General features: G+C 50.4%; 1 protein-coding gene across 3 annotated transcripts in view; it reads right to left on the minus strand.

The window, feature by feature from the left end:
- UBE3C (ubiquitin protein ligase E3C) overlaps positions 1–11,972 on the minus strand; it is a 113,433-nt gene that overhangs the window by 56,923 nt on the left and 44,538 nt on the right. For all 3 annotated transcript variants that reach the window (XM_018046641.1, XM_018046640.1, XM_018046639.1), the window contains exons 11-12: positions 4,499–4,585; positions 43–200 (exon numbers count right to left, since the gene is read on the minus strand). In XM_018046641.1, coding sequence (XP_017902130.1) covers positions 43–200; positions 4,499–4,585 — 245 coding nt within the window. The remainder of the gene's footprint in view (positions 1–42; positions 201–4,498; positions 4,586–11,972) is intronic.

Genomic DNA, 11,972 nt, shown 5'->3' on the forward strand with positions numbered 1-11,972 from the left:
CGGCATGAGGTCAGCAACAAATGGGCTGCTCAGAATGCTCACCTTCTATGGGGTCTCCGAAGAATTCGTTATCATGTATGGAAATCAGTGAGTGACTGAACAAAGAGCTAAACAGGTAAAAGAGGGGGATGATTCTACTCGAATCTTCAAAAGACATAGGCGAGCCCCTTGATATCACCTGAAGCAATGGTACCATAGACCTTGAATTGGGAGAAAGGAGAAGAAAACACAATGGCTGAGTTTGGGAACAAATTAAGACATGACATTAGACAAACATAATCAGGGAAAATAACATTTACATTAGCAATTCAAACACCCAGAGGGGAGGCAAAGTCACTCTAACAACACAGGTTAATAAATAACGTAAATTAAAGAAATGTCCCTGCTGCGATTTTCCACCGGATAAAGCTAGTTGTTTGAGAATGAGCCGAGGCCCCAAGGGTCCCTGAAGAGCAGTAAGGCTCAGTGTCGGCGCTCCTCAGGACGCACACTCTGCTACTGACGCTGAACCCCGTCCCCGTCCCCTCTACAAAGGCAGACAGTTCTGGTCTCAGGCAAGGTCTGTCCAGGGCTGTAGAGAGGAACACGAGAAGCAGCCCACTACCGAACCCAGAGACGCAGCTGCAGGCCAGCACCGCTTCAGTCCCGCGCCCCGCCTCCCCTCACCAGACCCGCAGCTGCGCTCCCTGGAAGGAGACCCCCGGGCCTGCGGCAGGTCCAGGTGGGCCGGCCCCCTTCCCTCCCAAGAGCTGGGGCCCTCACACTACACCCCCACCAAACACGGGCTCACACAGCTTTCCCGGTCTCCAGCGCACACCCATCCAGTCCTGGCCGGCAGCCTGCTGGCCAGCCGGCTCTCACCTGCCCCACCCCTCCTCCTCTGCGTCCTCAGTCCCACGCAGCCACTCTCATGTAGGAGGCGAGGCGCGGCTCTCCTGGGGCTGGCCCGCTGGCGCTGCCACCATCCCCCGGGCAGTAGGGCTGGAGTTGAGGCCACTGGAGGCGCTGCTCTCGCTGTGGGCGAGGGGGAGCCACCTGGTGCCAGGTGTCCAGCAGCCCCGCTCCAACGCTCGCACAGGAGCCCGGCTGGGCACAAACACAGCCCAGACACGCAGCGGCACTCAGCGCAGAGCGCCCCGCCGAGGGAAGCCACCCGCCCACAGTAGAAGTGCAGCGAGAGCACACACGCAGAGGGACAAGCACGCCCATCCTGTCGCCTCCCTCACCACCCACAGGGGACGAGAGGAAAAGGCTGCGCGCCCAGAGCAAGCCCAAGCCCTGAGGGAGAGGAGGCCCCCGCCACTCAATGCCAAGTAGCCTCACCAAGCCCAGTCCTGTGCCGTCTGCACAGCAGAAGAAACAAGGCGTAGCGCCGTCTGCTTTGCTGAGTGAGGCTAATGGTTTCTGTCTTTCAGCTGCCTCGTCACTAACTGCAGAAGCACAAAGACTGCAGACGCTGCCAGACAACACCAAGGGGAGCACGGGACAAGTCGGGCTGACCAGCTGCCACACGGAGAGAGCGTGTCCTGAGTCTAAATGCATGACTAGACTGCTTAGCTGTGCCCCTGTTGACAACACTCGCACTTGAAATCCTCATCGCCCGCCACGCACCTATGTGCCAGGATGCAGAAAACTCTTAAACTGCTTCCCGCAAACAAGATGGGGGCAAGCGTTCAACATTCTCTCACTTGTTCTAACTCCCATGAGGACAGTTCATCTGAACGACAAAGGTGACTGGCAAGAAGGGTCAGCTATGTGCCTGCGGCCTTAACCAACCAGGATGGGCATGAGTATTATCTCTCGACTCTCTGCTGACCATTCTTTTTGCCATTAACACCGACTCAAATATTTCTTTGAAAACAGGCCCATCTCAAAGACTTGTTGCTCAGTCGTGTCCAACTCTTTCCAACCTCATGGACTGCAGCACACCAGGCTTCGCTGTCCTTCACTACCTCCTGGAGCTTGGCAAGCTCATGTCCACTGAGCTGGGGATGCCATCCACTCATCTCATCCTCTGTCATCCCCTTCTGCTCCTGCCCTCAAATGTCCCAGCGTCAGGGTCTATCACAGTGAGCTGGCTCTTCGCATCAGGTGGCCAAAGAGTTGGAGCTTCAACTTTAGTATCAGTTTTTCCAATATTCAGGGTTGACTTCTTCTAGGACTGACTGGTTTGATTTCCTTGTGCAAATAAAAAGTCCATAATTTACTACAATGAAAAAAAGTTCATAATTTACTACAATGAAAGGAAAAGACACTGACTTGTGACTGGGAGAGCTGGCTGGACCAGCAGCATGAATGAGAAGTCAGACAGCCCTCCCTTCTGCACGCACCCTCAGAACAAGGGTCTTCAGAGGGGAAACTCTTTGGCAACTGCACTCGCCCCCTGAATTGACGGAGCTTCTCGTCTTCTGCAGAAGTTTTCAGAGAATGCGTTTTTGTCTTGAAAAGCTTTAAGAGGACTACTGCAGTACTACTGCCATTGCAGTCAATGTGAAAAGACACGGGCAGGGTGTAATCAAAACAGGCCCCGTTGAGCTAAAGACAAGGATGAAGCAGGCCAGCCTCGCCGCACAGGCCCGTGACAGGCTGGGTTCTGGCCCTCTCAGCTGCACCTGTGCCCCAATCAGCGAGGAGCCAGTGCGCCCCAAGACCAAGGGAGGTGGGGGCCAGGGGTCCACACCCGGACACGCTCCCCATTAGCCTCGTGCTTGCCAAAGCTCACAGTCCCAGCTGTGTAAGCCCTGCTGCCACACTACTTTCAAAGCACCCTTCGCGCTGTTTTCAGGGGAATCTGGCACTTCACCTTCATTTATTCTGATAACAAACATGATGAGCCACACACCAGGAAGGTGCTAACTAACACACACTGTAAGTTTCTTGTGGGACTTGGAATAAATCATATGAGCAAAAAGAAACACTTTCTCAAATGGGCTGTCTAAGAAGTAATGAGTTTTTAAAAATGTGTGTAACTTCACTGACTTTTAATGCTGATAATTTAATACAATCAACACCGCATGACGGCAACACCTGCACACACCGTGGCTCCCGCCCCCGCGGGAGACCAACGCCAGGAACACACAGGCTGTCAGCAGGCAGGGCCAGGACGGGAGTTCTGTTGCTAACCTAAGACACCTGCAGGGCGATGATAACCTCCTGCGCCTCAATGACCCCCAGGCTCTCTTGCCTAAACAAACCTGTCGCTCACCAACGCCAAGGTGGGTTCAGCCACCAGCAGCTGAAATACACACACATCAAGAAACCAGAAACCTCTCGCTTTAATTTAAAAAGGAAAGGATACAGAAGGTACGTTCTGGACGGGAAGCCACTTCTCCCACGTCTCTACTGCTGGGCTGTGAGGTACAGGACCTCGTCGCCCTGAGCTCCTTCAGCTGCAGCGTGGTCACTCAGAACACCCTCACTCACAAAGATGCGTTAAAATCACAAGAAAGCACCTCCGCCTGTGCCACGAGCGCCTGCCAGTCCCTCTCTGAGGCTTCCTAGCACAGGGCTGGCGGGGGCCCACCCACAGGCACTCTTCCACCCTCCACCCCAACGAGCTCCAACCCAGAGAGCACGGCGCGGGCGGCAGCCACAGAGCAGGGGAGGAGGGCAGCAGGTGGTACTGAGCGCAGCGCCAGGCACCCAGACTCCAGCACAGCTTCCCGTCGCGGGTCCCTCCTGCCAGAGGCTGTCCTGCAGCTGGCGAGGCGGGCTGGCGGCTACAGGTGGGACCTCCGGCAGTGACCACTGCAGGTAAGTGTGCGTGGGAAGCTGAGTCTCCGAGAACTGAGTTCACACTTCTCACACTACCGCAGAGAGGACGGAGCCCTCACAGAGAAATTCAGTATGGCAAGGGCCTCCATCTGCTTATCATGAAGGATTTCTGAGTATCAAATGCATTCTTGACATATTACACACATTCAATAAATACAAACATTAAAGATTCTAGCCTGCAAGTTACACAAGACTTCATATAAAAAATCAAATTTCAACAAAGAGGTTTAGAAACCAATTTTTACAATATTTTGTATGTTTTAATGTTTGTAATGGTGGTAGACTTGCTTCAAGTCTGCATCTTCACTATCCAAAGCACAGAAAAGACATATGGAGCAAAGAAATGTCCAGTTTCTGGTTTCCCAAAAATGACTGGGATTTTGTGTGTGCGGCCACACCGAGCAGCATCAGGGCCTCAGCTCCCTGACCAGGGGCCCATCTGCGTTGCCTGCAGCGGCAGCGCCGAGCCTCGATCCCCAGACCTCAGGGAGGGCCAGCGCTGATTTGTAAAAAATTCACCCTCAGATAAAGCCATACACTTAATAATACACACAGATTAGGCATTAATGCTTTCTTTCTGTGAAACTGAGACATCTAGACTTTTTTCCCTAGTGAAATAAGTTTGCTGTAAGTAGTACTTAAAAATACCTCCTTACAGTGCTTTTTATTTGGTGGCCACTTGTCACGTCCTTAGGCTCAATGTGTCAGTCTGTGTAACACCTACCCTGTTATCATCCGCGTTGTCATTGAAGATATGAGAAACCAGAGATGTCTCAGAAACCTGGCATTGAAGGCTAAACTGTAGAGAAGCCTAAAAAGGAATGGGGAAAATAAGTAAGAGTTAGCAAACCGTCATTCAACGTATTTCTCCAAAAAGAGAAAAGTGCCAGGCGGAAGATAACGTGCAACTGAGAAGATACCTGTCCTAATGCCCCCCACGGCGGGCTGCTCCCCCAGCTGAGAGGAGCCCGAGCACCCCGACTGCTGGGGGCCTGTTCTCACTGCTGTGGCGCTAAGCCGGCCCTGAGCTGCACCTGCGAGACCAACCCCAAAGAGAGCTGGCCGTGCCCTTCACACGCACACCCGCGCGTGCCGCCCCTCAGGACATAACACAGTGCAGCAACGTACTCCAGGGCTGCGTCACTAATATTACTAACACGCAGCAACATTTACCAACTGATTGTAATGCCCTACCTCTAAAACACACACACACACACACACACACACACACACACACACACACACACGTAAATCTGTTTTTTAATGCTAACACGTCAAAATTAATTTAAATCTAAAAATATATTTTAAAGGCTTAAAAAACCCCTCCTGTACAAAATCAGAAGACTAAGGCGCTTTGGGGGTACCTAAGTCTAATTTTAAATTAGTTTTACTTACTATACTGCATTTTTGTAATAGGACTTAATTTCTAGTCACATTTTTAGACAGGCAGGACTTAGAAATTAAATTCCAAACTTGAGACTGATCACACTAAGAAAAGGTTTAGGACAGCAGGGAAACATGGTTTTAAGAAAGGGATGTGATCTGCCTTTAGAATCATCTCAGAAGAACCATGAAGTCCAACAGCAAAGACTAAGCTGGCTCAGTGAGCAGAACTGCAGGGATAAAGCCTTCATGGTGGAGTTAGAGAACGCACGAGGAATGAGCCTGGCACCCAAACTTCAGGATGAAAACAGTATGAGAGCAGAATTCCGTGTTTTGGAAGCGTACATCCATCTCGTCTTACACACTTTTTGCGTGACGCTGAACTTCACACGGAATCACTGTTTTCTCAGGGTGGAAAAGACCTCTGAGATGGCGTTGGACCCAAGCTGTCAAGCGAGCTTGTGACGGAGCCGGCAGAGGCTGCCCTCTCTCCTCAGCAGTGAGGCCGCCGCCCCTGGGGCCTCCGCAGCCAGCGTCGACCGTAATGGGCGGGCCTAAATAGAAGCGCCGGCACTGAGCACGAACGGTTCTCTGCCGAGCTGGTTACCGGTCGCTGTGCGTATTGTTCTGAGTATGAGAGAAGGTGTTTTACCAGAACAAACTTTGCCAAAAGTGTACTGATTCAAATGCCCGTAGCGGAAGAGAAACCAACGGGGTCTAGATAAATAAGTCACTCTTCAAGTCTCAAGTCGGTTATTTTCCTGCATTCAGTCAAAGACATCAGATATATTCCTCAGCACTAGCATTTTCTAAGTATACAACAGGGGCTATAGAGTACTGGTTTTTAAAAATCCAATCCTGTCAGCGTGGTGCATTTTGAGATGTCCAAATGACATTAAAAGCATATCACTGAGCTTCCCTGGGGGTCCAGTGGATAAGAATCCACCCGCCAACGCAGGGGACACGGGTTTGCTGCCTGGTCTGGGAAGATACCATAACAAAGCCCGAGGGCTACCAGTCCTGAGCCTGCAGGCCTAGGGCCCGCGCTCCATGACCAGAGAAGCCACCACAGTGAGAAGCCGGGCGCCACACCGAAGACTCCTAAGACAGAGGGAGCCCGCTCGCAGCAGCAGGACCCAGTGCTGCCGAAAGAAAGTTCACCTAAAAAAAGGTGATCGTCTGAAAACTACTGAGAGCACGAACGGCTCCGTGAGATGCACCTGGAATCGCAGGCCTCAGGCTGGACAGGCTCTGTTAGATCACTCCGCCCACCACCCTTCCAGTGTCACGTGGCCCAGAGCAACGCTTTCATCAGAGAAGAGGGGACCCTACCGCTCAAAGGCTAAGGTCTCTTCCAGCTTAAAAACAGAAGAGTCTGCAGAAGAGAGTCACACCTGTCCTGAGCACACACTCACATACGGTATCGGCACCACACTAATTCATTCGGTTGAGAAATTAATAAGAATCACTGGAATAATGAAAAATGGTAAGAAGACAATAGATCAGTTAAATAAACCATGGAAAACAATAAGAACAAAGCTATGAAAACCATGAACTTTCAACAGAAGACTTCAAGAAGGTTCTGCTTGCCTTACTTGTCTTTAATCAAGAAACCGAGGCCTCTGTGAAAGAATGGACTACGTAGTGTAACGTCACTGATGTGACGTCTTCACTTGGTGTTAATATAGGTCCTGACACTTGCTCCTCAGAGACCCGAGCAAGGACTGCTCTAAGGAGGCACGGCCTCTTTTTTCTTAACAGCAGCAACACGAGAGACAAGGTCTTCCACAGCATTTCACCCATCTTCCCAGAAGTAATCAGTCAGTATCTTGGAGTAAATCACCCAGACACACTGGACAGAAGTAAACAAAAGTGGGTTCTCTCAACACATCCTCCTCTAATACAACCTTTCACCCAAAGTTGTAATTAACATCTTTCCACATGAATACACATATGCATTTCAAAAGTTATACTTCAAGTCAACATTCTGAAAACAGTCTCTAAATTAATCACTCAATAGGCAATAAAAACAAATTATTAAACCTTTTTCTTTAAGTTATTTGGGCTTGACTGCTAAAAGGCGAGAAAGTGATGCATGCTTTACATACACTGGGATATAGTTAAAACTACCCATTAAGCTTTATTTAGCTGAGACAATGCTATGAGTTAATTAGTAAAGGGCAACATTTCCAACCTAGGTCATAAATTCAGAGCAGTCTGTCTGCAAGGACAATTTAAGTTATAAAAGAGAACACAGTGGAAGACTCCTGCTCACACACAGGCAGTGAAGGTCGCGACAGCAAGGCGTTCTCAGAGACCTCCTCTGTGCGTAAAGGCGTCACAGGTAAGAGAAACACGACAGGCCAGCCACCCGAGGGCCAGCCCACTCCTGCGACCTCCGGTGGAAATGTGGCCTTTGTGTTTTCCTGCTCAAAGGAGCACTTTTCTGGCAAAGTCAATACAAAAATACATATATAAGTTTCATCTGTGAGATAATGCAAGATAAAAAATAAACTCCAATTTCCTTAATAGTAATAAAAGTTTAAAGATGAATTTCAGTTTGAGACAACCTGCTAAAACATCTTTCCTTCACAGACAAACCGGGGACTAAGGACAGAAGGTCAGCCCCGACAGACAGCTGCGCTCGGTCAGCACCCCAGCACCAAAGCCGCACAGCTCACACAGGCAGCTCCCTTCCCCCGACAGCGACAGCGACAGCGAGGCTCCTTCCAAGCTCCCGTCCAAGAGGAACAGACTGAAGCGGTGCGCCTCCACTCGAGCTGCAGAAGCGCCACTGCTGCCTCACACGACTTCTCGGGTAAGCCCTTCCCTTGCTTTTCCTACAAGAAAACTTGAAAACCTTTTAAATACGCTTTGTGTATGCTCTTCCAAGTTTACTTGTATTTCCTGTGAGGTGTCAATAATGTTTAGAAAATTATGTTTCAAAACTCACTATATTATATTCCTAAATTTCACTAAAGCAGGCCTAGTTTATTAATTTGATATCTCCAACAATAACTGCTGCCAACTCATTTATAAATATGAGTTCAAGATAGACAATAAAATCATTGTGTACTGAAATGTTAAAAAGCTCACAAATCTTAAATGTGATCTTTTTAACAATACAAATTATAACAATAATCAAACAGCTCCTTAAATCTATCATTTATATTGAAAATATCGTTGATAATAAATGTAAACATGAAATCACAGTCCCCCCCAAAAAACTGTCTCTCTCTGTAGGTACATTCTCGGTATTGGTTCTAAAATCCTCTAAAAATCTCTTTACAAAAACATGAACAGTGTAGACTACTCCTGGGATGCACACGAAACACGTGTTTGTATTCTCCTCTGAAGGCATCTGCATAGTCATTCTATCTCAAATCATTAAAACTATGACCCTGTAATCAAGAGCTAAGGAGTGTCCACGACCACATCAGTGGTGCTGAGAGAGCAGACAGGGCAACTCCGCACCCAGCTGCCCAGACCAGTGGCTAGGGGCGCCAGACACAGTCAGGCTGGCTGCTCTAGTTTCTGGTAGGAGCACTGAGCACAGGATACAATGAATTCTGATGGCTTACGATTTGATATATGGACAAGAAAACTAAAGGAGAATGGTCATCTCAACCTTTCTGATCCTTACAGTGTCAGTTGCTCAGTCGTGTCCGACTCTTTGCGACTCCATGGACTGTAGTCCTCCAGGCTCCTCCGTCCATGGGATTCTCCAGGCAAGAATACTGGAGTGGGTTGCCATCTCCTTCTCCAGGGGATCTTCCCGTCCCAGGGATCGAACCCAAGTCTCCCAAACTGCAGGCAGATTCTTTACCATCTGAGTTACCAGGGAGGCCATGATCCTTAAAACATTATCTTTAAAATGCCATTTCAAAGTCTTTAGATGTTAATGAAACAAAAGAGCCCCCAAGAATATGCTCTTCTGCCCACCTTAAGTATAAATCCAAACTCCTTAAAATCAGCTTTCTAAAAGAGACCCTACAGTGAAGTGAAAGGTTCCCTGGGAGCTGCAGTCACAGGTGAAATCTCAGGATATAAACCAGGAGGGTTTCTGAAAGGCGACAGCCTCTGCAGGGCTCTGACAAACACGGCAGCCAGGAGGCGGCAGGGGGGCGGCAGCTGTCCCTGGACAGACACTAGCGCAGGCAGAGGGAGGGCGTGGGACACCTGAAGGCGCAGAGGAAGGCGACAACGTGAAAGGAGCAAAGCCAGGCTGAGGCAGGGACAGCCTTCCACAGCGAGAAACGGAGCCGGAGAGGCAAGCAACGCTGGGTTAGGAAAGGACACCGCACCACAGTCAGCAAAGGGAAGAGAAGATTTCCCCAGCAGAAGGGTTCACGGGCAGGTGCTTAAGCAGCACAACGAAATAGTGAGGGTCCTACTTTGACAGTCCAGTCTGGGAACACGCGACACGAGGCCCGCAGCACGCACACACCATGGGGACTGAAGGCACACAGGGAATCACTGAGACAGGAGCGAGTCTCAGCCTAGACGCCCAGGCAGCACTGCTCCGCACGACCGTCTGTGCTGAGGAGTCGGCCACGTGGGGCTGCAGTGAGCGCCCGCGACGTGGCTGGTGTGCCGGGGAAAGCGGAGGGGCCACGATTCATTAGTGGCTGCCTTCGGGACACCGCGGCCCCAGCGTGACCCCAGGTTTTGGGGAAGATACTGAGCTCCACTGCAGGCACTGTGAAAGGAGAGGACGGCCCCGCGGAGGCGCTGAAGTCGAGTCTGGGGCTTGGGAAAGCCATCTGCGTGGACAAGACCGCAGAGAATCTACCAGGCAGAGAGGAAGAAAGACACTGAACACGAAGAGAGGGCGAAGGCTAACAAACACTGACGCAGAGGCCAGGACGCACCTGCAGAAGGCAGCGAGGAGGAGGAGCCCAGGAGCAAAGAGAGGGCGAGGTTAGAAAACAGTGAAGCAGACGCCACGACGCGCCTGCAGAAGGCCGCGAGGAGGAGGAGCCCAGGAGGAAAGGGAGCTCAGGCGAGCCCTGCATCTGCCGGGCAGCACGCAGACCGGCTCCCAGGACAGGGACGTGGTGGAGGGGGAGGCCGGGCTCAGGGTCCCGCCACCGCGCAGAGCGCCAGGGAGATGGGTGGCAGCAAGCGGGCCCTCCTGTACGGTGGACGGCCCCCAGCAGCACAAACCCACCAGTAAAACACCAGACTCCTGCCCAAGAAGCCAGAGGAGAGTCAGCCAAGAGCGAAGCTGAGCGCCTGCGAGCCGCTGTCCTCATGGCTGCGAAGTATCCACCTACGAGGCTCAGTTCTCGCGACACTGGGAGAGAGCCGGCCTTCTCCCAGCCCCAGCACAACCAGTGAATGCCTGCTCACATTCAAAGTTAGTGAATATGTTTTCCAAAAGAAGAGCAATTTTTAAAGTCAAAAATTTATTCAGATTTCCAAGTTCAATGGTAAGATCTACAGACTTTCATAAAAGGAGATAGAGGTTCATTAACTACTTAATCTTTAAAAATTAAAATAATTCACATAATTCAAAACCCAAAACGCTGTTAAAGTATACAGTTCAAAGTCCACTCTCTCCACCTCCTCGACCCGCGTCCCCCATCCCCACAAAACTAGACGTGATTAATCACATCTGCGAGTTTCCTGTGAATGTTGCCAGGTTTCTTTATGCAAATCCACATTCTACCTTTCCCATCTTTTAAGGCACAAAACATTATTACTCACTGTTCTGAAACCTTTTTTTCACTTACACATGTATCTTAGAAACCTTCCCATATCAATGAAGAAAGGGCCTCCAAATTCCTTCAGAGTTCCTGACGATCAATGGTAAACAGAAGCGAAAGCCACAAACACCACCCCTGAAAATAAGGGGGACTACTACGAGCCTGGGAGGAGCTGAGAGAGAGTTATTAGCCTAGACTTTACTAATCATCTTTTAAATACCTTCGTAAAAAGCTGAAAGCAGTTAACATCTACAACAGCGAAAATAAGCCTCTTTGCTCTTTTACGAGCTATGAAAAACACTCTAAATACTCAGAACCTAATATATTTAAGCCATAAATGAAATTCCTAGAGTACCTTCTTAGAGGGAACAGGTGCTGTACTCATAAAATCCGGGCTACGCACAAAGCTCCTCTCCCATTAAACGCCTTGTGGAAGCGGTTCTGCAGTAAACCTCAGGCCAGGGCAGTGATACATCAAGTCCAGTCATTACTGCCCAGAGCCATGGACTTTGAGCTCCAATAAAACCAGTGGCCTGCTTGGGCTGCAGGTCCTCAGATCTCACATCCTGCTCCGATGCAATCAGCCCACCGTGAGCTAATCAACTCACCCAGGGCTCACTGCCTCACGCCGCCTCACTTCCTCAGACAGTAATAAACACCAGCGAGCCAAGATCGCACCTAATTAGCTGGCTGCACGACTGTTTACAAGGCCGCTGCGGCCGAGTGCTCCCTGCACGCAGTTCGTGTCAAAGAATGCTTTTCTAGCCAAAGACACAGCTCTCCACAGAAGAGGGGCTCTGCCAGGCCGCCGGGGACGCACGCCCCCACACGCCTGCAGCAGGAGGACCTCAGCTCCCGGTGGACCGCCCACAACCGTGCCCACTCTCACGTCCTGCCCTGAGCACATGTCTGCCGAAGCCTAGGAACCTGCTCAGCTGTCCCTCAAAGCACAGGGACAGGGGAGCTGAAAGTCACCGTCACATCCACCGGCCACATTCAAACTTCCATGCTTTGTCCTTCAAACATTCACTTCACTGCTTTGAAGAACAAAAGGATTCCTCAGGCACCAAAGTAAACCGTCACGGCACTCTGACAGCCCGAGCCTCT

Source organism: Capra hircus, chromosome 4 (genome assembly GCF_001704415.2).
Source record: "Capra hircus breed San Clemente chromosome 4, ASM170441v1, whole genome shotgun sequence".
NCBI classification, from domain to species: Eukaryota; Metazoa; Chordata; class Mammalia; order Artiodactyla; family Bovidae; genus Capra; species Capra hircus.